The sequence below is a fragment of the Xiphophorus couchianus genome, chromosome 20, assembly GCF_001444195.1.
Source record: "Xiphophorus couchianus chromosome 20, X_couchianus-1.0, whole genome shotgun sequence".
Classification (NCBI taxonomy): domain Eukaryota; kingdom Metazoa; phylum Chordata; class Actinopteri; order Cyprinodontiformes; family Poeciliidae; genus Xiphophorus; species Xiphophorus couchianus.
In genome coordinates this window covers 10,712,685-10,734,136 of record NC_040247.1, presented here as the reverse complement: position 1 = coordinate 10,734,136, position 21,452 = coordinate 10,712,685, and the positions used below count along the sequence as shown (strand labels likewise).

General features: G+C 38.0%; 1 protein-coding gene across 1 annotated transcript in view; it reads right to left on the bottom strand.

Moving 5' to 3' along the window:
- Nucleotides 1-1,759: 1,759 nt before the first annotated feature.
- The window catches only part of LOC114135399 (zinc finger E-box-binding homeobox 2), a 39,792-nt gene continuing 20,099 nt past the window's right edge, over nt 1,760-21,452 (bottom strand). Inside the window, exons 2-8 of the mRNA XM_028002671.1 lie at nt 13,131-13,415; nt 10,929-11,138; nt 7,625-7,818; nt 7,348-7,459; nt 5,627-7,110; nt 5,316-5,499; nt 1,760-3,913 (exon numbers count right to left, since the gene is read on the bottom strand). Of these exons, the coding sequence (XP_027858472.1) occupies nt 3,300-3,913; nt 5,316-5,499; nt 5,627-7,110; nt 7,348-7,459; nt 7,625-7,818; nt 10,929-11,138; nt 13,131-13,415 (3,083 nt within the window). The 3' untranslated portion in view covers nt 1,760-3,299. The remainder of the gene's footprint in view (nt 3,914-5,315; nt 5,500-5,626; nt 7,111-7,347; nt 7,460-7,624; nt 7,819-10,928; nt 11,139-13,130; nt 13,416-21,452) is intronic.

The following is a 21,452-nucleotide window of genomic DNA, read 5'->3' as shown; positions in this document are numbered from 1 at the left end:
TGCAAATAAAAGGATTGTACTTGTACAGTTCACTAAACCCTGGTGATGCATAAAGTAAGTGCATCTGATCCACGTCACCCATTGCAGCAAGACGAGGCTACAATTTATTTGTTTTCTCCTTTAACCTGTCATTAACCTAAAACTCAGCATATCAAATATCAAAAGATACCACACACAGGTTTACAAGAGAAATTTAGTCATCATTGCTGAATCATCATGCAAATAGACAGAGCCACAAAACACAATGCAAGTAAGAACTCCCTGGTGATCGCTGATGGTTTACTGCTTTCAGTGATGGGAAACTGACTGGGCTGAGGTCACAGCGCAGCTTCAGCCTGTCTCATACAAATGTCAGAGTTGTTTTGAAAACTGAAAAAAGCATTTGATTTTATTGGTGTTTTGAGGACTATTTCATAGATTTTTCAGATTATTCAGTGACGTAACTTTAAAAATAAACAAAATTTATATCAACTTTGTCTTTTAATGGGAAAATATATTTGAAAGGTATGAAACCTACCATGTTAAAATATAAATAAATCATAATTAGTCGTTCTATCACTTTACAAATCAGATAATTAATGTTATAATAACTTTTTGACCACAAAAACTCTTTTGAGGAAGTGGGTGCCATATAGGGATATGATGTGTCATCAGAACAGCATCTTATGAATTTTGATTGTGCTTTATATAGTAACTGTTTCCTTTATTAAAAAACTTTCTTTTTAATAGGAATATATTTCATGGATATGTGGCAGCTTATTGGCAACCCCAAAAAAGAGTCATGCTATCATCACTATTGCTTCAGATGACGTAAACGGGTAAAGACCAGACTACAGATTTATCTGGTGAAGATAAAGTCCCATCAAGTAAGAAAATTATTTCTATTTCAGCAGTTTTTACTTTTTTATGTGTCAATCAGTACAAAAAAATCTGCTGTTGTCAAAAGATTAATGCAAATTCAGTAGACAATTAATCAGTAAGCATCAGCCTCTCTAAATAATCCTCCTGCATGTTTGGCCACAATACGTAGCTTCAGGCATCACTGTTTTTTAGTGTCTTAGCTAAATAAAGGAGAGAATGTTTGACTGCAGCTGTAACTTGACTGTATATCACCATTTCGACTTTCATCTCTCATATGTATGACATTAAATAGAGATGACTTGTTAGGTACAAAAAAATTATTTAAGTGTAATGAACTACACACAGGCTGTAAGGTTTGGTGGGCAGGCAAGGTTTTGACAGCAACATCATAGTAATGCATGAACTGATTATGTGGTGCAAAGTGTGTTTTGTAAAACCATCAAGTATTTTGGTGGCACAGCTTTTGGAAGAAGCACGCTAATGCATGCCTGTGCACATCACTGTAACAATGCCCTGTCCGAAATTACAGTTTCTGTCATGAGCAGTCACTATGGCAAATCACAAAAAGACTGAACACACCTAAGAATGTTCTTAAATTACTTGACAGGATGTCAGTGTGTTAACTCTATGGTGCTTCCTCTCAGACAATTCTCCTGACTTTCTGCACCTCACAGGATAAATCACCTTATAAATATTCATTTTATAAAATAAAATTTAAGCTGCAGACTTTGATTTTGACCTGCATTATCTGTTGCTTTTTTACAGTTACCTCAATTTCAGACAAGGGCTCCACTCCTGAATAGAATTTAAAGGGGAAAAAGTTGTAAAAGTCTAATTTATGCTTTTAAGATCGTCTCCCTCTATAACATCTGGATCTTAAATCACAAATCAGGACAAATTGTGCAAAAACTGTCATTTTTAATTAGAAAAATAAATGAAACACAAGAATTTCAAGACAAATTCTGTATATTTCTGTTACAAAAATGAAAATATATACATATAAAAAGTTTATATAAAACTTGCATGGATGTGAAAAAAATACCTTTTACAAAGAAACCCATAGAAAGGTGTGCAGCAACTGAGTGAATGTGAAACTTGTATTTGCCTGTTCTTTTGCTACAAGATAACAGGTGAGGAACTATGCAAGGATAGCATAGCAGTTGGTGTGTCACATATGCATGTCTTTGGTGATACGTACGCACACACATATATTAACAAGAAGTATCTTTGGCACGCAGTATGCATGAGCGCTGCAAGCTTAGTCACACCTCATGCACCACTGTCTGCAAAGTCTCATCGTACGAAGGCTTTTTCGGATTACTCACAGTTGTCTGAGTACATCTGAGGCACTTTTCACGTTGACTACACCGCAGTCAGAAAGAGGAAGTTTAAAACTGATCTATGCGCCCTGAATCTTGACCCTCTTGCCACACCTCGTCAAAAAGCTTAAGTGTTTGACAGGTTAATGCTCTGTTACTGCAAAAATAGGCCGGAGCGCATGCAAATTATTACAAGAAATTGCAGATGTCTTTGGACCTGATGGATTTGTGATAATCAAACAAACGGTAAAACGTTCCAAAAGGTATCTGATGCCTGAAGGGGAAAAACCCCCGGACACTATGTTTATCTTTTGCCCCCGTTAACATCTTATGCAAAGATGCAGAAATGACTGTCTTCCCAGTAAGGCAAATGCTTACAAAGGTGCAGGCCACTGCTTTTTGTTTGAAGCATGAATAAACAGCTACCTTCCAGTTGTTCCTCTTTTTTGCTGCATGTTTATAACATTTAACAGATGACTGACTGAGGCCACGGAGAACCGTTGTTCACCTGGCAATAAGTTATTTTTTTTTTGGGATTTCACAGCAAACAAGGTAGTCAGCTTCAGTATATATAATCACACAATTTGATTGAAGCAAACACTATATGTCACAACAAAAATGTGGGATCTCACATAAAATAGCAGAAGATAGAAAATGTTTTGTGCACTTATTAAGAGCAGAAATTATTTTTTCAAGCTTTGGTCAGACATTAAATGAACACCAACATAACTGTTACAGACAGAAAACTTTTGTTTTAAGGTTAAAAACATGTATGTACGAGTATTACTTAATGTGCAAAAGGGAGCAGCAAGCATTGAAGATTTATGTAATGCCACATCCGAATATGTGACGTAACTTTAGTTCAGTTAACCCATTTGGGTTAAAAAAAAACAACAAACAAACAAAAAAACACAATTGGAATAACACTGTAAGTAACTGAAGTCTATTGAACATGATAAAATACTGTCATTTGCATTGACACAAATATAACTGGCATGGCTTCATCCATTTAAGGCCACAAAATCATTGGTGTTTTGTGCATTCTGTCATGAAAAACAAGAAAAACACTCTATGTAGGAATATATAAAATTAAAAGTCTTAAAGCTTGTTAAGGTCATGTTAAATTAATATTCTAGGTAATTCTGTTAAATCCATGTTCATTTCACATTTATCCAAGCCTCCATTCTGGTCCTCGGTGTCTCTGTCCCACATTTGGTTCTCTGTGTCGTTAATATGATTTCCTGTTTCACAGTTAATAAGCTTATTTTGCAATTCACTCTCCCCGGTGGGCGACCCTTCATTGGGGCTACTTTCCAGCTCCTCTGCTTCTTCCAACAGACCTTCATGTATTTTCCTAACTCTTTCCTCCTCTTCCTCCCCCTCTTTCAGAGTGTCCGCAGCTCCATCCAGGCTGGAGTCACTAAGGAAGGAGTGGGCCATGTGTGGGTCGTCTGCAGACAGAGATTTGTCTTCACCTAGGCTGCCTACCAGACTGCTGCCAGCTCCCGGGGTGAGAGGCATGTCCTCATGATCCTGGTCCAGATCCTGGTCTTTGCTGCAGTACGCGTAGCGGTGGTTCATGTGCTGGGAGTAAGAGCCTGAGTGGGAGAAGCGTTTGCCGCACTTGTCACATTGGTAGGGTTTCTCTCCAGAGTGCAGCCGGCTGTGCTCGATCAGGTGGTGCTTGTGTTTGAAGGCCTTGTTGCAGATCTTGCACTCATGAGGACGTTTGCCTGAAACAATACAAAGGAGTTGCCTCTGTTTAAAAAAGAATGGGTGCATTAACTTTTTCAAAACAAGTAAAGGGCTGAACCTTTAGTTTTTTTGAATAAAGTAAAGTAAAGTAGTTTTTAGTGAAAAACACTTTCTGAAACAATTTGTAAAATCTCTGCTGATATTGGTGTAACATCAAACTTTGGACTATTTGCCAGTCAGGCTGTTACATAAAGCATAAACACATACTTAAGCTCTCTACCCACTTGTGGTTTCATGCATGGGTTATGAGCTGGCTTATGATGCATACAACTATTTAGAAATAAATTAAATATATCTTGGCTATTCTTGGACTTTAGAAGTAAAAGCACCTGTAAACAATGCTGCCTTTTCTATTTTGGTTTTGTTTTATTAAACTAAACAGCTGTTTGGTGAAGTTGCAGATTTAGTCAAGTATTTCTCTTCTTTGTTAACAATTAACAGAGCAAAGTTCCGAAAATGTAAAACAGTTCTTTCTGCAATTTTAAATAAGTATTGTAATAATCTAAAGCAGATATGAAATTTTACCTACAATCACATAAAAAAACAAACTATACCCTAAAACAAAATTTTTACTTGTGATAACTATAGATAAAGATTTTCAACCATTCTGTTGGAGATTAGACAGAAGCTTTAAACTTTATCTCAGAGGAGTTAATGATCAACTCAATGACTGCAGGATTGTGCAACAAGCCCAAATCATCACCCATCCACCACTATGCTTAATAGTTGGTATAGAGAGTTTGTGCTGATATAACTTTGGTTTTTGCTTAACATGTTTACTTAGGCCGCGTTTCCACTGAGCGGTACAACATGGGTGGATGTGGTTTGGTACAAATTTTTGTGTTTTTAAAAGTGGCCCATATAATCATACCAGTGGTTTTTTTTGATAGGAAGAAGGTCTGGTCTGCTCAAAACACTTTTTTTTAAGATTTCTTACGGTAAAATTAGATGCAAATTTGCATATCTGATTTATACTGTCATATATATTTTTGAAGATTCCAAAATTCCTTCTCCAAACAAGATACTTTTTGTCATTCTTTTTTTTGGTAATTGTACTTCTACTAATTTTAATATCTAACATGTGAGGCTAAAATAGAGATATTGTTTTTTTCTAATTTCTCTGAACATGACATGATTTGGGATAAAATTTTGAACCAAGATGCTCCAGACCAGCAAAGTGCCAAATTTCCTGCTTTTAAAGAGTAGGACATGCTTAATGATGACCAAGTTTATTAAATAACAACATCTGGCAGCTGTTTTCTTACTTGAATTAAAATGGAAGTAGGAAAGGGATAGATCATTTTTCTAATGACTTGAATGATAAGTCATTGAAGTTTTCTTTTCACCGGTGACTTTACAAATGCAGTTTGTGCTACAGACCTGTGTGCTCATATTTGTGTCGGAGAAGAGAACTGCTCTTCTGGAAGGTTTTTTCACAGATGTCACAAGCATAAAGTCCTTCTTCTGTTTTCTTTAGCCTCTTCCTGCCTGGTCCTCCATCTCCTTCAAACCCCTCATCAGTTAAAGAGAGATAGTCCAGAGAACTACGGTTTAACACCTCACCCTGGATAAATAACAATTATACAGCATGACAATATTATTTATACATATGCTTTTTTGGTTTGGAATGAAATACAATATGCATTTTGAGCATATTTTTCACATTTCAATGAAAAGAAAGACATTCTCACCATAAAACTTTGCCTCTCCTGGTAGATCTTTTTCAGCACAGCTTCTGCATTGGCCTCCATCATGTAGGCCATAGGAGAGAGAAACCTAGGACTGTTAGTTGCCTGACTGCTGTACGGAGTTGGTATCATGCCCTCATGAAGTGGAAGACCTACTCCAGTTTGGCTGAATATGTTAAACCCATTGAATACTGAGCCTGCAAACACTGGAGCACCAGTGCTGCTGAGCATGGGGTACTGCTGAAGGGGCATATGTGAAGTTGGACTTGGTCTGCTTAGTTGGGTCCTAAGCTCTCTCCGTTCTCCTCTCCCTGAGATCCCATTAAGAGTTTTATTTCTTCTATTTTGCTCTGACAGCTGCTTCGGTAGAGAGAGGTCCAGTGGTTCGTTCTGTGTGGACCATGGACTGCTAGTTTCTTTTTGAGGAGACAAGGTTTCAGGTGGACCGCTAGTGATGTCAATGCAGACAGGAGAATTGAAGCCTGAAGAGGGAACTCTTTTCCTGCCTCTAGGGGATGACATCCCTGGGGACTGATGGCTTGGACTACCTTTATCCTGGCTGGACAGGTACATGCGAGAAGACAGTGCATCATGGCGAGGAGGAGACGGCATTGCCACTAAAAGTTGCTGTGGGACAGATTGGCAGCTTGGCTTCTGTGAAGGGGACTTGTTTCCGGAAAATCCATTAGTTACTTCACTTGGTTTGGTGTTTTCTGCATGGAGAGCCGATCTGGGGAAGAATAAAGGTGGCGAGGAGAGGTCTTTCCTTCGAAAACTGTCAGTAGCTTCCACTGCTTCTCTGTTTATCTTACAGAGGCTGTGTTCATGCTGTAGAAGAACGGCCATGTTTGGAAAGGGCTGCAAGCACCAACGACACATCACCCCAAATGCACCTCTTTCTGATTCACCTGATCTCACTTCTCTTCTCCTGTCGGGCGATATCTTCCTCTCAAGCCCTCTTCCATTATAGACCACCCTCCTCTCCTCTACCTCTTCCTTGTCTTGCTCTATCTTTACATCTCTGTGAAGCATCTCCTGCAGCATTTGGTCAAACTTGGTGCCAGAGTGAAGATAAGGCAACAGGGTCGTCCCTTTAATGATACCGCTCCTCAGAGACAGCTCCGGTGAACGATCCCACAGTCTACCTGGATCAGACGTGCCAGGGAAGCTCTGATGGAAATCCTGCAGGGATTGCTGGTGAGAATCTGCTGGTAAGTGACCCAAGGACCTGATACTGTCCTGGTTTTGTAAAGCTAACAGCGAGCTGTGGTCATTACTGGATCTACCCCCACCAGCAGAGGGAGATGCTGGAAGTGAGTGGTGGTAGGCGCTTTGACTGTGTCCGTTAAATGCTACGCTGCCACTCCCCATGTTTCCCCCGACATGCCCTCCCACACCGAGGCACTTTTTGCTGCTTAAATGAGAGCTGTAGGAGCCAGAGTGGGAGAAACGCTTCTTGCAGTTGGAGCACTCATACGGCTTCTCACCTAAACACAGAGATGCCAAAGAGTGAGTTGAAAATACCTTCAGAGTGGGGTATAATCTTTTTTCCGTAATTATCTTGTCCTGCCGTGAATCACGTAAAGCTCATTCCTATTACACATCCATTTGGTTATAATTTCATACCATATAATTCTGGCAGTAAGTAACGGTTAGCAGTTCAGTGGAAACAATGGCGAAATGAAGGGCGAGTGGAGATGTTTTGATCTTATTTTGTAGCTCACCACTGTGGATGCGAAGATGCTCTTTGAGGTGGTGTTTGTACTTGAATGCTTTCCCACACTCCAGACATTTGAACTTCCTCGTCTCCATGCTTTGGTCCAAACCGATGGCACTCTAGGATGACAGGAACATGTGATCAGTTTTAGACTATGTAAGGATTTATAAAATATAAACAAAATGCACAAAATCACTACAACATGCGGAAACTGTGAGATGCTTCACTGGTGTTCAAGACTTTAAGATTATTTGTGTGCAGGCGTGTGCGTGTGTGTGTATCACCTTGTCCTGGATTTGGTTGTGAAGTGCGAGGTGCCGCTCCATCTGTGACCTAAGGGTGGCAGTGTATCCACAGAGCGGACAGACCATGTGACCCCCCTCCCTCTCCTGGCAGTATTTGACATGGTCTCTCAAAGAGGCTCCTCGCGGATACATCCTGTGGCAGAACGGACAGGCCTGCTGGCTCCGGTCTTCATCTGCAGTCCGGAGAGAGACGGCATTTTAAGCGCACAGATTAACATTTCACATGTGCATTAAACATAACTATCGTTCTTTGGGGTTTTTTATTGCCTTTTCACCAACTGACTTATTTTCTTCTTTTTTTTTCCCTTGATAACGGCTTTTTTCACAATATGGGCTAAAAATGAAATATAGGCATTACGCGATATTTCAATTTAATCATTCAAAATCAAGGCACCATAAGGATGTGTATGAAAGATGTTATATCAAAATGGCAATTCTTTTTAATACTCTAGGTATCATAAATGCTGGCCCTTTCAAACAAGTCCTAAATGTCTAACAATGATATTCTCTAGGCTACAGTCCTGTGGTCTCGGGGCTCCTCTCTCTGTTTCCTTTCTTCTCTTCTTTTTGTTTTGCTTTAATGTGCATTTTTAGCATTATTTCAAGATGCAGAGCTGTTAAGGTTGTGGTTAGATGAAATGAGCAGCAGAGAAACTTCTTCATATCCTCACAGCTGTCACAGATTTTAGATATACAATCCCTTGCAAAAGTATTAGTCCCCATTTAATCTGTCCAAACCTTTCAGCCATAAATTTCAATGTATTTCATTGGGATTTTATATAGTGAATCCAGATAAAGTGGTGCATAATTGTGAAGTGGAAGTAAAAGTTATGTGTATGTACATGATTTTTATTTATTTAAAAGGAATAAACAATGTAACAAATATTGCATCTCTGAGTAAATATTACATCCTACTGCTGCAAAGCTTAACACCTCTACTAGTATGTCTCTACTGGCTTTGCACAGGATGAGACTAATTCTGGCCATTCTTCTCAGTAAAATAGCTCCTCTTCTCGAATGCATGGAGATTCCAAATAATAGTAATTTTCAAGTCTTGTCACAAATTCTGAGGTGTTTTGACTTCGACTCGACCAATATGCTTTGATCTAAAGCATTTTATTGCAGCACTGGCTGTTTGTCTGACTCAAAGATGAACCCACACCCCAGTCTCATGTCTTTTGTTGCCTTTAACAGGTTTTCTTTATTTAGATTTGTACTTACCTCCACCTGTCCTTCCTTCAACCATGAACAGAGTGATGCTGCCATCACCACATTTCATTAAGGAGGTGCATTCAAAGTGGTGTGCAGAGTTATTTTTCTGCAACCGGGCTTTTTGCATGTAACTCATAAACCTCCAGCTGTTGTCTTATCTGACCAGAGCATTTCTTCTGTATGTTTTATCTGACACATACATTCCTCGAACTATATGTAAGAATTCTACAAATGAACAACTTTTCAGATTTTTATGTTTAAAAAAATCAACAGATTATTTTTTCATCTAATTCACAATTTCATATAACAATCAATAATACAATACATTGAAATTTGTTGTTGTGAAGTGACAGAGTGTAAAAAACAGTTAGGGCTGTAAATACTTCACTGTGACCAACATTTATTTTTCTGGACCAACATTAATATGTTCTGCTTTTAATGATGACTTTGCATTCAGCTAACATATGACACTGTGAAAGATATAAAATTAAACACAGATTGCTCATAGCTCCGCTATGATCTGGCCAGTGAGAAACGTTTGGTTTGAAGTTTTAGTTCACTAGTAAGTGGGGGCTTTACTCACAGCACCCACCTATTTCAGCTGAGCTTTACAGTAATACTTGTCAGCCACAAAAACAGCATGATGAGGCCAGCATCCAACTCAGTGTGACTAATATGTTAAAGGATGTTTGTGATTGAAACAGCCAACAATTGCTTAAGAAATTACTAATCAATTATTATTAATAATAATTATTTTAGAGTAATCAATTTATCTGTTAAATAAATTGATGTCAGATAACATTTTCTGATACAGATATACAATCCAACTCCATTTTGTTAAAGGTATAAAAAGTAGTGAAGCTGAGGTAAGGTAAAGAAACACACAATTAACTCAATGGTTTAAAAATAAGGAAAATATTAGAAAGACAAATTAATGAACTTTAAACACACCAAAACAGTTTTTTCTAAGGAGCAACTTCTGGAGAGAATGAATCCAGCTGAAAATCTGTGTAACTCACTTAAATACAACAGTTTTATTAAGTAGTGCAATTGTGCTGCAATACAGCATAGAATAATTGTATATAATTATATTCTCTGAACACGGATATTTCTTCATGATGTCAGGAAACCAACAGTATTAATTCCAACCCTATTGTCAGTCCTTGGGGTTTGCAAACATCACCAATTAAGAGTTATAACCACAAATCACTATTACTACAATATTGTTTTCCAGAGTTAATGATAAACAATATGATAATTAATCATCTTCAAATCCTGCGTGGATTAAATAAAAAACACAACAAATTCAAACTTGTGAACCTAATTATTGTCTTTGAAATTCACAAACATTTTAGTAAAAAGAACAGTTTATATACATCATTAAACATCTAAAATTAAATGACATCATTGCCCCCAAGCACAGTAATCTGGATATAAATTTCTCTTCTTAGCACCAGGGGTTGTTTTTAACTCAAATCTTGAAGCGATTAAACACAGTTTGCTTTTGCATGTTATGTTTTGTGTTCAGAGCACAGCTTGTGAATCAAAAATAAATATTTCATTAATGTGCTATAGGTGTGAGCAGAGTAATGTATGTGAAGATATCTCTGACCTCCCATCTATTCTTCATGGAGAAACTGAACATTAATCATATATTTTGTGTTCTTTGTAGACAAGATATTGGACTGTAAGTTAGCATGGTATGGCACAATACCAAATATAAATGTGATGTGCTTCATATAGAATTAAGAGAAAAAAATAGTAGCTAAATTAAGTAATGGCTTCCATTTGAATGAGTCAATTTTCTAGTACCTGATAAGTTCCTTAGTAAATCAGAAGCAATAAACAACGCAACATGTAAAAAAAACACTCGTTTGGTTTTTCCGTTTTCTCAGAATTGCATAAGCATTTACGATCAGATAGTTGCATTAACACAACAGTTTTCTATCAGCCTGTGACTGCCTTTTTTTTTTTTTTCTTTTTAGACAACAAAATTTTTAAAAGAAACCACTGACATCTACTGTTAAAAATGTTTAATTTAGCATCGCCGCAGCTTTCTCTGTCAGCGTACCTGCTCCTTCAGGTGAGCAGTGCTGAGCTCCTGGCGACCAGATGGCAGGCGGGAGCTCATCGTGCCTGCTGCTCGGAGGGTAAACAGCCGACGTGCCGTTATGGTTCAGGTGGTCCAACACACCGGCTGAGGTTGAGGCCTTCCTCAGCTGAGCCACAAATTCATAATGGGCCAGATCCTCAAAAGCATTCTGGGCGACAGAGTTCTTACCTGTCAGAAAAAGGAACAACTTTGCTAAATGCAACTGCTTTGCTGAAAGTCGGTCTATTGGTCTTGGTTCTTGGAGTACAAGTTCTTAACCAAAGGGTTTTAAATGTATTTTACAACAAAATTTTAATTGTGGGATGCATTGCTTTTATAGTTCCCCTGTTCCAATACGCTGCAGAATCACTTTTACTGTAATTACAGCTGCAAGTCTATAGGATGAGTCAGATTTGTACATCTAAAGACTGAATTTTTAAAATGTTCTTCCTTATAAGGTGGCTTAAGTTGGAAACGGGCAATTAAGTATTTTCACAAATTCTCAAATGGATATATATCTGGACTTTCATTGTAGTTCTGTTTGTTTGTTCTCCTGCTGGACCGTGAACCTCTGCGTCATCTTATGTAGCTTCTAACCTGTTTTCTTCCAGAATTGTGTTGCATTTTCCTATAATGTCTGACCAGCTTCCCTGTACCTACTAAAGAAAATTATCCCCACAGCATGATGCTGCCATCCCCAGGGTTCACAGTGGGGAGTGTTTGTTTTTAATCACAGACTGTATTGTTTGCAGGCTAAAAAGTTCAATTTTGGTTTCATCCAACCAGAGCAGTTCCTTACACAGATTTCATTTGTCCCCTGAATGGGTTGTTTAAAACTTTAAACATAACTCCGTATGGCTTCCTTTTAAAAATTCTTTATTCTAGATGCTCTTTCATAAAGACCTGGTTTGGGAACTCGTTCTGCTGTGTTCTTGGTATTGATCTTGCTCTTTGTTCACCAACTAAACCGCTGATGCTTTTACAGAACTGGGCTATTTCTACTAATTAGCTTATTTTTAAAGGCAGTAGTTCTCACTGTATTTTATCTAAGGGTTTCAGAGTAACGCTGAATAAAAATGCATATTGTTTTATTATTTGCAAAAAATGTAAGAAAGCTATGTTTTCTACAGTAATGTGACACTTTGTGATAATCTGTCACATAAATCCTATGAAAATATTGAACTTTCTGGCTGCTTTGTGACAAAATGGGAGAAACTCCAGGGGTCTGTGAAAACTTTTGCAACACCACTGTACTATTTTCACTTGTGGCTGAACTACAAAGGTTTCTGAAGTCAGCGTTCTTGTTGATTAAGTATGACTGAGCTTTGGGTGCAGTTGTGTTTTCCATTAATTTGTTATACTCTTTAAAGTGTTCGCTCAGTGTTTGCGTGAGTTTCCATGCTTTGTTCATGCATGCATGAGCAAAAGCAATCTTGTGAGTGTGCGTGAGGCTAAATCACAAAAACGCCACTGTGCAAGTGAATCTATCGGGATTGAATTGTTTACATAAAGATTGACAGATGAAATATTAAAGTCATGAAGCTTGTTGGCCAGATATCAACTTAGATTTAAAGAATTCCTTCTCACTCGTACCCTTTAGTGCAGTGACAGGCGGGCAGAGACACAAAGCCACTGATGTTCGTGGAGAAGCAAGGGCGCCTCCTATCATGGCTCAAGCCAATCAACTCTCCCCATGGTGACTTTGAGGAAGATTTTTCAAATGTTTGCAGATGTTGGCATATTTTGAGCCATTTTTATGTGGTGAAGGGAAGAGCCTGTGTGGTTGAGTGTTGTAAAAACTCAGCTTCGCCTTCATCAGGCAGGACCAAATCACACAAGGCGAGGGAGCTAAGTGATTGTTAGTAGGCAAGCCGAGTGAGAGCCTTTGATCTGCGCTAAATAAAAGAGAAAGCCTCACATTGTGTAGTGCTGATTTCAGTACCGTAACGTCACCTCTTTGATGCATGGAAATATGGTGACTTTGTGTGGGATGAGTTCTTTTGTCATGCTTTCAGAAAGAAGCCTTTTCAAAGAGAAAAGTGAAAAAGCAACAACTCGTAGGGAAGGCATGGTTTCAAAAGGAGTTGATATGAAGGTGAGAATGGCCCTTTGTTGCATCAGAAAAAACACTAACTTGTTTACACATACAGTAGAGCCATTTTGCTACAGCTTAGGACTTACAGTACATCCTCAGTGGTTCTTGGTCCCCCTCCCTGTCGGCGGATGCGTAGGTGGCGTCCTCCTCAGCCGGGGCCTCTGGCTCCACCTGGCCCCAGCAGATCCTGCTGCCAGGGCTGAGGCCGAGCGGCCGGGTGGAGTGGGCAGGGCTGCTGGGCTCCTCCGTCACCTCGCTGGGTGTCAGGCTCGTCTTGTCCAGGCTCTCGTGGCAGTCCTGGGGCTCCAGGCTCCACAAGCCCACCTCATCGTCTTCCTCCGAACCCAGAGAGCTGACCTGCTCAGCGTCCACTGTGAAGGGAAATCATTAGAAACCTGAGAAGATGAGACAGAAACTTTGAACACAGGAGTCTTTTAGGAATGTAGCGAAAGGAAAACATGCTCATTTATCTTTCTGTGTGATTAATAAGTTATAGTATTTCGTTCTGTCTTGAATAAAGACTTGCAGTGGAGCATGTGTGTTCAACCTTTTTTGAAATAAAACTGAATGCACACGTAGGTTTGACTTATTAAAAACAGCTTTAAAGAAAATACATATATTATTTGTTTACTTTCGAAAGAGTTTTTCCAAGTCAGAGAAGAAATAGACAAACAAACACACAAAAAAACTGAAACCGGGGAGAACACCAAAACTTGAACTTTTTATATATATATATTTTAAATAGTAGAAATTATATTCACTTATCTTTGTCCTATTTTTGCATGTAAATGTGTTGTTATATAAATAGAAAAGACATAAAATTAGCACATTTTAAATATGCTTTTATGGTCATTATGTGTAATGTTCAAAATAACAATAAATATAATTAAAATAATTATTTTTAGTTTATAAAAATAAGTTTCTTAAAATAAGCAGTTTTTTTAAAAATAAATTCAAGGTTCCAATCTGAAAACTTCAATGTGAGATTCATGGTTTGTCTTACTGTGAATTTGAATGATCGTAATTCAAATTCTTTTCATTTCACAACCTTCTCAAACAAAACAAATAAATTATGTTCAGGTTTTGGTTCTAGTGCTAAATACCACTGCCCATAGAGTTATAATTATTTTGTTTTTAAAGACATTCCTCTATTTATTGTGGTTTATTTTTCACTGTCATCTCTATGGAAATGATTTGTCATAAAAATTTTATATATATATTCTTTATTTGTAAATATTAAATAACAACATTTTATTGCACCATTACGGGGAATAGTGCATTTGCATTTTGACAGTGCAGTAAAAAGTAAACATGAAGCGCTGTAAGGTAAAGAGTTTCCCTCCTCCAGTCCCCGCTCAGGCTGCAGCGGCAGTGAAAAGGCACATTCGTTTTTCCCACGGCAGAGACAATAAATGACAATCACAAACATATGGCTGGGATTTCAGCTTTAGGACTCCATTCCCAATGCTTCTTCTTCTTTTTCCTTTTAAGAAGGCTTTTTTTCTCCTCTCTCTGATTATTGATATCTAATTTCAACAAAGTAAGAACAATTTAAGAGCACAAATGGGACACTTTCAAAAGAATTATGATTATTTTGATACTACCCTATTTTTTTATTTCTCTCTTCACACCACTTTATACCTTTTTCTCTTAAATTTGAAGAAAAGCATAAAATAAATATTACACTGTTTATATATTTGCAGAAACTGTTCCAAAACATTTTTTTGTGGATGGGGAGACACAAAGTTTTATGATAAATTAGCTTTTTACTTTTCCAGTAAAGCTCGCTGCTCATTGTTACAAAAGTCAAGCGGCTTGCACAACAAGATACCTAATGCAAAGCCACTCTCATCAGCTTCACTTACAGATGAAAGACCCACTCACACACACAGCATGTACAGTCAGTCCAATACTGAAAGAGCAACAGGGGTCCCGCTGCCACAGAGGGGGCGGCCCACCATCACAAACACTGAAAAACACTCTGAAGTCAGCATGTGCAATTATTTTCTCTGATTAGCTAATCTAAAAATTAACTCCTACATGTGTTTCAGTTTGTATCAGCTCCTTCTTCTCTGCCCCAGTCTCATTAAACCACCCATATGAACCACACTCATGCTAGGTTGTGCTTCAACCAAGGCCACTCAGCCAGAGTGCACTCCTCGGAGTGTGCTTATATGGGAAAGAATGACTTGTTCCTGCCAGGGCTGAAATTGGTCATCAGCTGTGCTTTACTGTGACTGGACGACTATACAATGTTATGTGATGGTGTAAAGGTCAACCCATGAGCCCCCGTGGGAATTTCTTGGGAGAGTAGGATAGAGCAAGAGGAAAATCTGTTGCTGATTAGCGTCAAATTGGCTTTAATTTTCTCTCTCATGACAGTGAGTGACGCTGAGTCCACATGGGTTGTCATTAAATAGCACACAGCTGGGATGGCTTTCATTATCTGGTACACTGATTTATTTGTACACCAGCAGGATTCTTCAAATAAAATTTTTGTAGTTGGACCAGGACAGCTCAACTCGAAGGATTAAATAGTTACCGGTTTAACTATTAAAAATGATGGCATTTATTAATAATGTTTCAAAAGAAATCAACTTTGAAGCAGTAAATTGATTATTAAACACTTAGACTTTTTGATTGCCCCTAAAACACAGTGTAGATGCAAGCAAAAGACAGAGAAAGTAAACAGGGTATATCTCAACCACCCAGTTGTAAACGTTTCTGTTCTTTACACTTTATAACTGCGCTATGAGGATGTTTGGTTGCGTCTCCAAGGGAAAGAACATAACACAAATTCCCCTTCTGCCTCAAGCAGCCTAAAACCTGACGCTAAGTAGGTTAACATTTAGCTGCATGTCTACATTTAATTCCTTTATTAAATGTATTTTTGCAACGACTTCAACATTTGTGGCCTAATTAAATTTCCAATACTTTATTTAGTCTACATAAAAGCAAATATTATAATACGAAGATTAGACTGCAAATATTCATGTTCAGCAATAATTAATCCATAAACACATAACACAATACTTGGAAAAGGTCTCAGTCATTCATGATCACAGACCTGATTCTCCTTCTTAAAATAAGGCGTGACAGGGAAGTTTTACATTTACTGATAAGCAGTTTCACAAGTTGAACCTTTCTACAGAAAAGGCTGCTAGTCCCAGAGAGGTTTTACATTCAGAACCACCTTTCACTGCCCACTGCATGCTCGACAAGCTGCTGAACCAGCAGCTCTAAGAGGTACCAGAAGATCACGGACTACCCAAGCAGCCTAATCATAAGGAATTTAAAAATCAGGCTTCCTATTCAAGTTATTAGTAATATATCATACACTGTAGCTTTATTAATGTAAGTGGCACTTGGATTGTCTTTTTAATTTGATACCTGATTGTCAGGACTGTCGCTACAGCGATCAAATGACTGCAAATACTCAACAGAACAAACAAACAAAAAAATATAATTTTGGCTTTAAAGTATTTTGTCCGGTGTATCAATACGACAAATAAAACAAGACACAACCTATAAATCTACACAGTAAAAAACATGAAGCATATACACTGTGATTTACTATTTTAGAATAGAATAGAAACTGCCTTTATTGTCCCACAAAGGACACAATAAAATTTTATTAAAATAATTTATGGTACTCATTTTAAAGGCAAAAACACTACAGTCTGAATCCATTTCATTGTCTGACATGTTATACGCAGGACAATTGAAAAATGTATTAACTTTATTTACCACTGCTTGCATAAGCGCTACTGGAAGCCCTCTGCGTAATGCTCTGCAGAGAGAAATTAGACAGCTGCATATTTTTTCTTTTAAAATACAGCCATTGTTTGACTCTAACTGCTTCAGTCATCTCTAATAATAAAACAGCGATTTATGCCTGAAACAATTTGATGAGTTGTTTTATTTTTCCAACAGCATCAACACAGCAAATGGACTTCACAATAAGCAGTATATACAGTACATTGCATTCTGCTATGTTTAATTATTTACAGTATTATCTTTGCTCTTAAAAACACAATAGTGTGAATATTCACTACATTCAGTGTTCTGGCTGTAGACAACAATTTGCTTTAGAAAATATACAATAAAGGGTGATTCTAAAAAATTGTCAAATTTGTTAGCTGCTGCTTGCCCAAACACTGGTGGCTGCACTCTTCAAAATGCTCCAGAAACAGAGATTAGGCCATTATATCATTTTTAAAATTTATTTACGAGTGTAGATTGACTCATTTGAAGTATTTCCGACAATGAAAACATCATGTTTGTTTAATTGGAATTACTGTCACCAGTTAAAAACATAATGTTATGTGTTTTCCTTATTTATTTCACTTATTAAAATAACTTCACTGAGACTTAAAACCTCATCAAGACAAAGACAAAAATGTGCAGAAAATAAGATGTACGATGCAGTAAAACCACTTAATGTTTTCACATTTTTTCCCCAAATTTTGATAAGTAACGAATGCGCGCACAATAATCTTAAGTTCTTATATTCATATTCTTCCTTGCCCATCTGAGTTTTTGCAAGTAAAGGGCTGCTTGCAGAAGTGCAGAGTGTGTTTTGGGCGAGGGACCCGCATACTGTGAGAGAGTCTGAAGAGTGTGTAACTTATTGGAATCCAGTGCAGTAGAAAACGGCGTGCTGGAGTTGTGCATGCAATGTAATGTGTGGGAAGCTCATGAGTCATAGCCAGACTGTAATAACTGAAGTGTGCTGCATCATGCTAGACAATGTCGATCGATCTGGAGGTTGTTTCTGAATCTGGAGGTTGTTTCTGATCGTTTGACAACAACAGTGACTTCAGATTAAACACTCCAACAAAAATTTTGATCTGTCTCCTCTTTTCCCCCCTTGTGTTTGAAACCAAACATGTTCAAGAATTATAACATGTCCAACAGAAACAAGCCCAATTAAAGCAGTAAAATAGTTTTATGAAAATAAACACTGTCTTTTCTTGTTATGTAACTGTGTGTGATCAGCTTGGAGTCTAATCTGAAAATCTGTTGAGCAAAGTGCTTTTTTAATTATTTACATATCTGAGTCAGAGTTCCAAAAACAGAGGTGACCAAACCAGAACTGAGTTCATGTGTGGGAAACATAAATACCAATTACATAAATGAGTTAGGTATATGAAGAAAGAGAGAAACGACGCAAATAAAACCTTTTTTCTAAAAGTGCAAATCCAGATTGGTGCTGGCCTAATTTGGCTCTTGTTTATCTACCAGAGGGCATCTGACTGTACAGCAACATGCTGGGCTGCAGTTTATTTTACGATGCACACATGTGATTCAGTATTGGCTCAGTAATTATGCGGCTAAATGGTAAAAGCAGGCAATAATTACCTTGGAATTACCTTGTTTGTTTCTTTTGGTTTTAAAAGGCAACAAACAAGGTTAGGCTCCAGCTTACCACATGGTGCAATTGATCCCATTCTGCATATTTTTTAACAAATTAAAAAAATATGCACCATGAGTGTCGGAATACAGACTATAAAGTGCTAAGGACGGAAGTGAACGTATTTATGATCATGACACAGGATGAAACCAACCGGACAATGTCTACTATTACAAATAAATCCAGAGCAAAAAATTGTTTTGGGAATTTAAGAGGTAAGAAACACATCAAATCAAAATCTGCTACTTCTTAAAGTGTCTTTTTTATTTAAAATCAAATAATATGTTGCTTTTATTTAACAATAAAATAATAAACTTTTATAAATGTTTAAATTAATTCTGAATTCTGTTACGTAATATCAAAAGACTTCAAGTTAGATCAACGATTTAAATGCATTTCTTTGATAATGACATTAAGAGTTTTTGCATCAAATCATTACTGATGTTTTCACAACATATGTACTTCAATGGAAGAAGAAACTTATGTGGTTATCATTTTGTGTTACTGTTCTAGAAAACACATGTGACACACATTGCAACACGTAGATGATTAGCTGTAAGCATAGATACAAATTTATTGCATTGTATTGTAGATTTTTATTTACTTCTATTCATTGTAATAGAATAGTATTTTGAATTTTAGCCTGTTTTCTATTTTAGTCAGAAAATGATTTTACTGGTGATGATTTAGCATGTTTCAGCAGAGACACAATGCTATTTTGAACTCAATAAATAACCACATGGGGGTCACCGACACCCACATGCTACACAGAATGACAGTGCAGGAAGAGGAGCGTAAAATCATTTTTACAGTACCTATGAGAGCGGTTCAGAGATGAGCTATGTCCACATTCATTCCTGTTGACAGCGATCATTTCCCTTTTTAGCGCACAGCAGAAATCAAACATGTCATTTAAGAAATTCTGGCGGTGGCAGCAGCTCCCCTACTCATACCTGCTCTGTGACTTTTCATATGAGTCAGGGAAGGACCGCAACTGAGAGCAAACACCTCCCACCTGATTTTCATCTCAGCAGCGGCAAGTCAGTGACACAGAGAGACGCTCGAGGTGATGGCGCCTTTTGATTTTGGCACTTTGGGCAGCTCTGCTTTGGTCTTTACCTGCTGTAACAGGAATAGTGAAAGAGCAGATGATTCAGAAGTGCCAGTCAGGCCTATGCACAATGGTGGGGCACCTAATACTCTGAAGACTCCCTGGGGAAAATGAAAATTGTGCTTGAAATCAGGTGAGGGGAAATTTACAAATCGGAAAAAAAGCATGATGGGCTTTCTGAACACTATTTTCCAGTTTTCTTCAGCACTCTTTGCATTAAATATGATCATTATGCCCACTTGACAAAAACTGAATAATTGTCAAATTATACAAAAGTGCACATAACACTAAAGAGAAAGTTTAAGTACAGCAGGCTTAAAGCTGTGTGGCAGTGAGGCACACACATACAAGCGCACCCCCACAGACAAACACACAGACATTTTGCAGACGGCTTCTGGTGAGAGTCTGAGACTGAAAGTGTAACACTGTGATGGACTATCAAGGTTATTTTACAGAGGAGGAAGACGTTGAAATGTGATGTGCAGTGCGATTTTGTGATTCTGCATTCTTGCTACGCTTCTAGTTTGCAGCCTTGTGTATGTTGGGGGAAAAAAGTGGTTGAAGAAACTCACAGGGCGAGACAAAGTTAAATTTGTTGCAAGAAAATTGGATAAGAGCGCAGCAGAAGAATGAAGGAAAACAGACAAAAAGAAACAGTAACAAACTGTCGTCCGGCTGATGTCAAACTGTGAAAAGCGTGGCGCAGAGGGAAATTCCCTCAACACAAATACACACCGAGATGTGAAGAAAAACAAACAAACATGATGTGTTGGCAAAATGAGAAGCACGCCTGTATTGTCGACGCACAATGCCATCAAGCACAACAAGAATAACTTTATGTGTGTGTGCACGAGAAGCTTTAGGAGAATCTGCTCCCATAGCAGAAGAAGAAGAAAAAGAAGCCGTAGAAGAAGTAGTAGAAGTCACAGCCCTTTAGATGTCCCTCTCATTAGGAGGCACCACCCTGTCAGAGCATTTCAACAAACACCACAGAGACGCAGTGACATCTGCACTTTCAGCTAAAGAAATAAACTTATACTGATTAAAGCTTTGCGATGACATCAGAGCAAATAAATCTGCACATTAAGCAGTCATCTTTAAACAGTGAAAGCAAAGTGGTAGTACTGAAACCATTTCATCTTTGTTCAGTTCGTATTTAAGAGTTCTATTCAATTAGGGCCTTTATGACACAAAGTTAAAACCCATTTCCTCATTTTATTAGCTTCAAAGCCACCAACCCACTCACCGATACACACAAAATTGATTTGTCAACAAGTAATGCTTTTAGTGGGGGCTTTTGCGGATGTTAGTTTCAGTTTTCACATCTGATTCTTTTTATGAAGACGCTCACCAATTAACAAACGCCACCCCAGGAGAAGACGGCTGCGCTCGAAGGACAGACACATTTGAAAAAATCAATTGGTATCTGCTCATCTGGTGCTTTCTATCTCCATGTCACATCACTGCACATAACAGTGAACCACACATATGCTTCGTGGAAAGTTGCCCTGATGTGACTTCAAAAGGCTGACAGATTAAAAACTGACAGCAAAACAAGCTGAAAGACCATACAGTAAAAACCACCACAGATACAGTTAGAATGGAGTTCCAACTTACTGTACAGCCTTCTTCTACTGGGAGAGGCAAGTCTTCCTCATGATGACGTTGAGACGACAACAGCTGCTTTTCCTACCCGTCTGCAAGTATCTTCATCTTTAACTAATGTCTGTAAAAAATCTTTCCTTTAGAAAATGTCAAGAGCCTAATCGCCTCCTACTCGCGTTACTCAAGCATACTGAGAATCTTTTCCAGGTTATAAATAATGCACAGAATTAGCAAATGGCTTAAGTGCTCTTGAGTTCAGACTTCAATACACTTAAAATA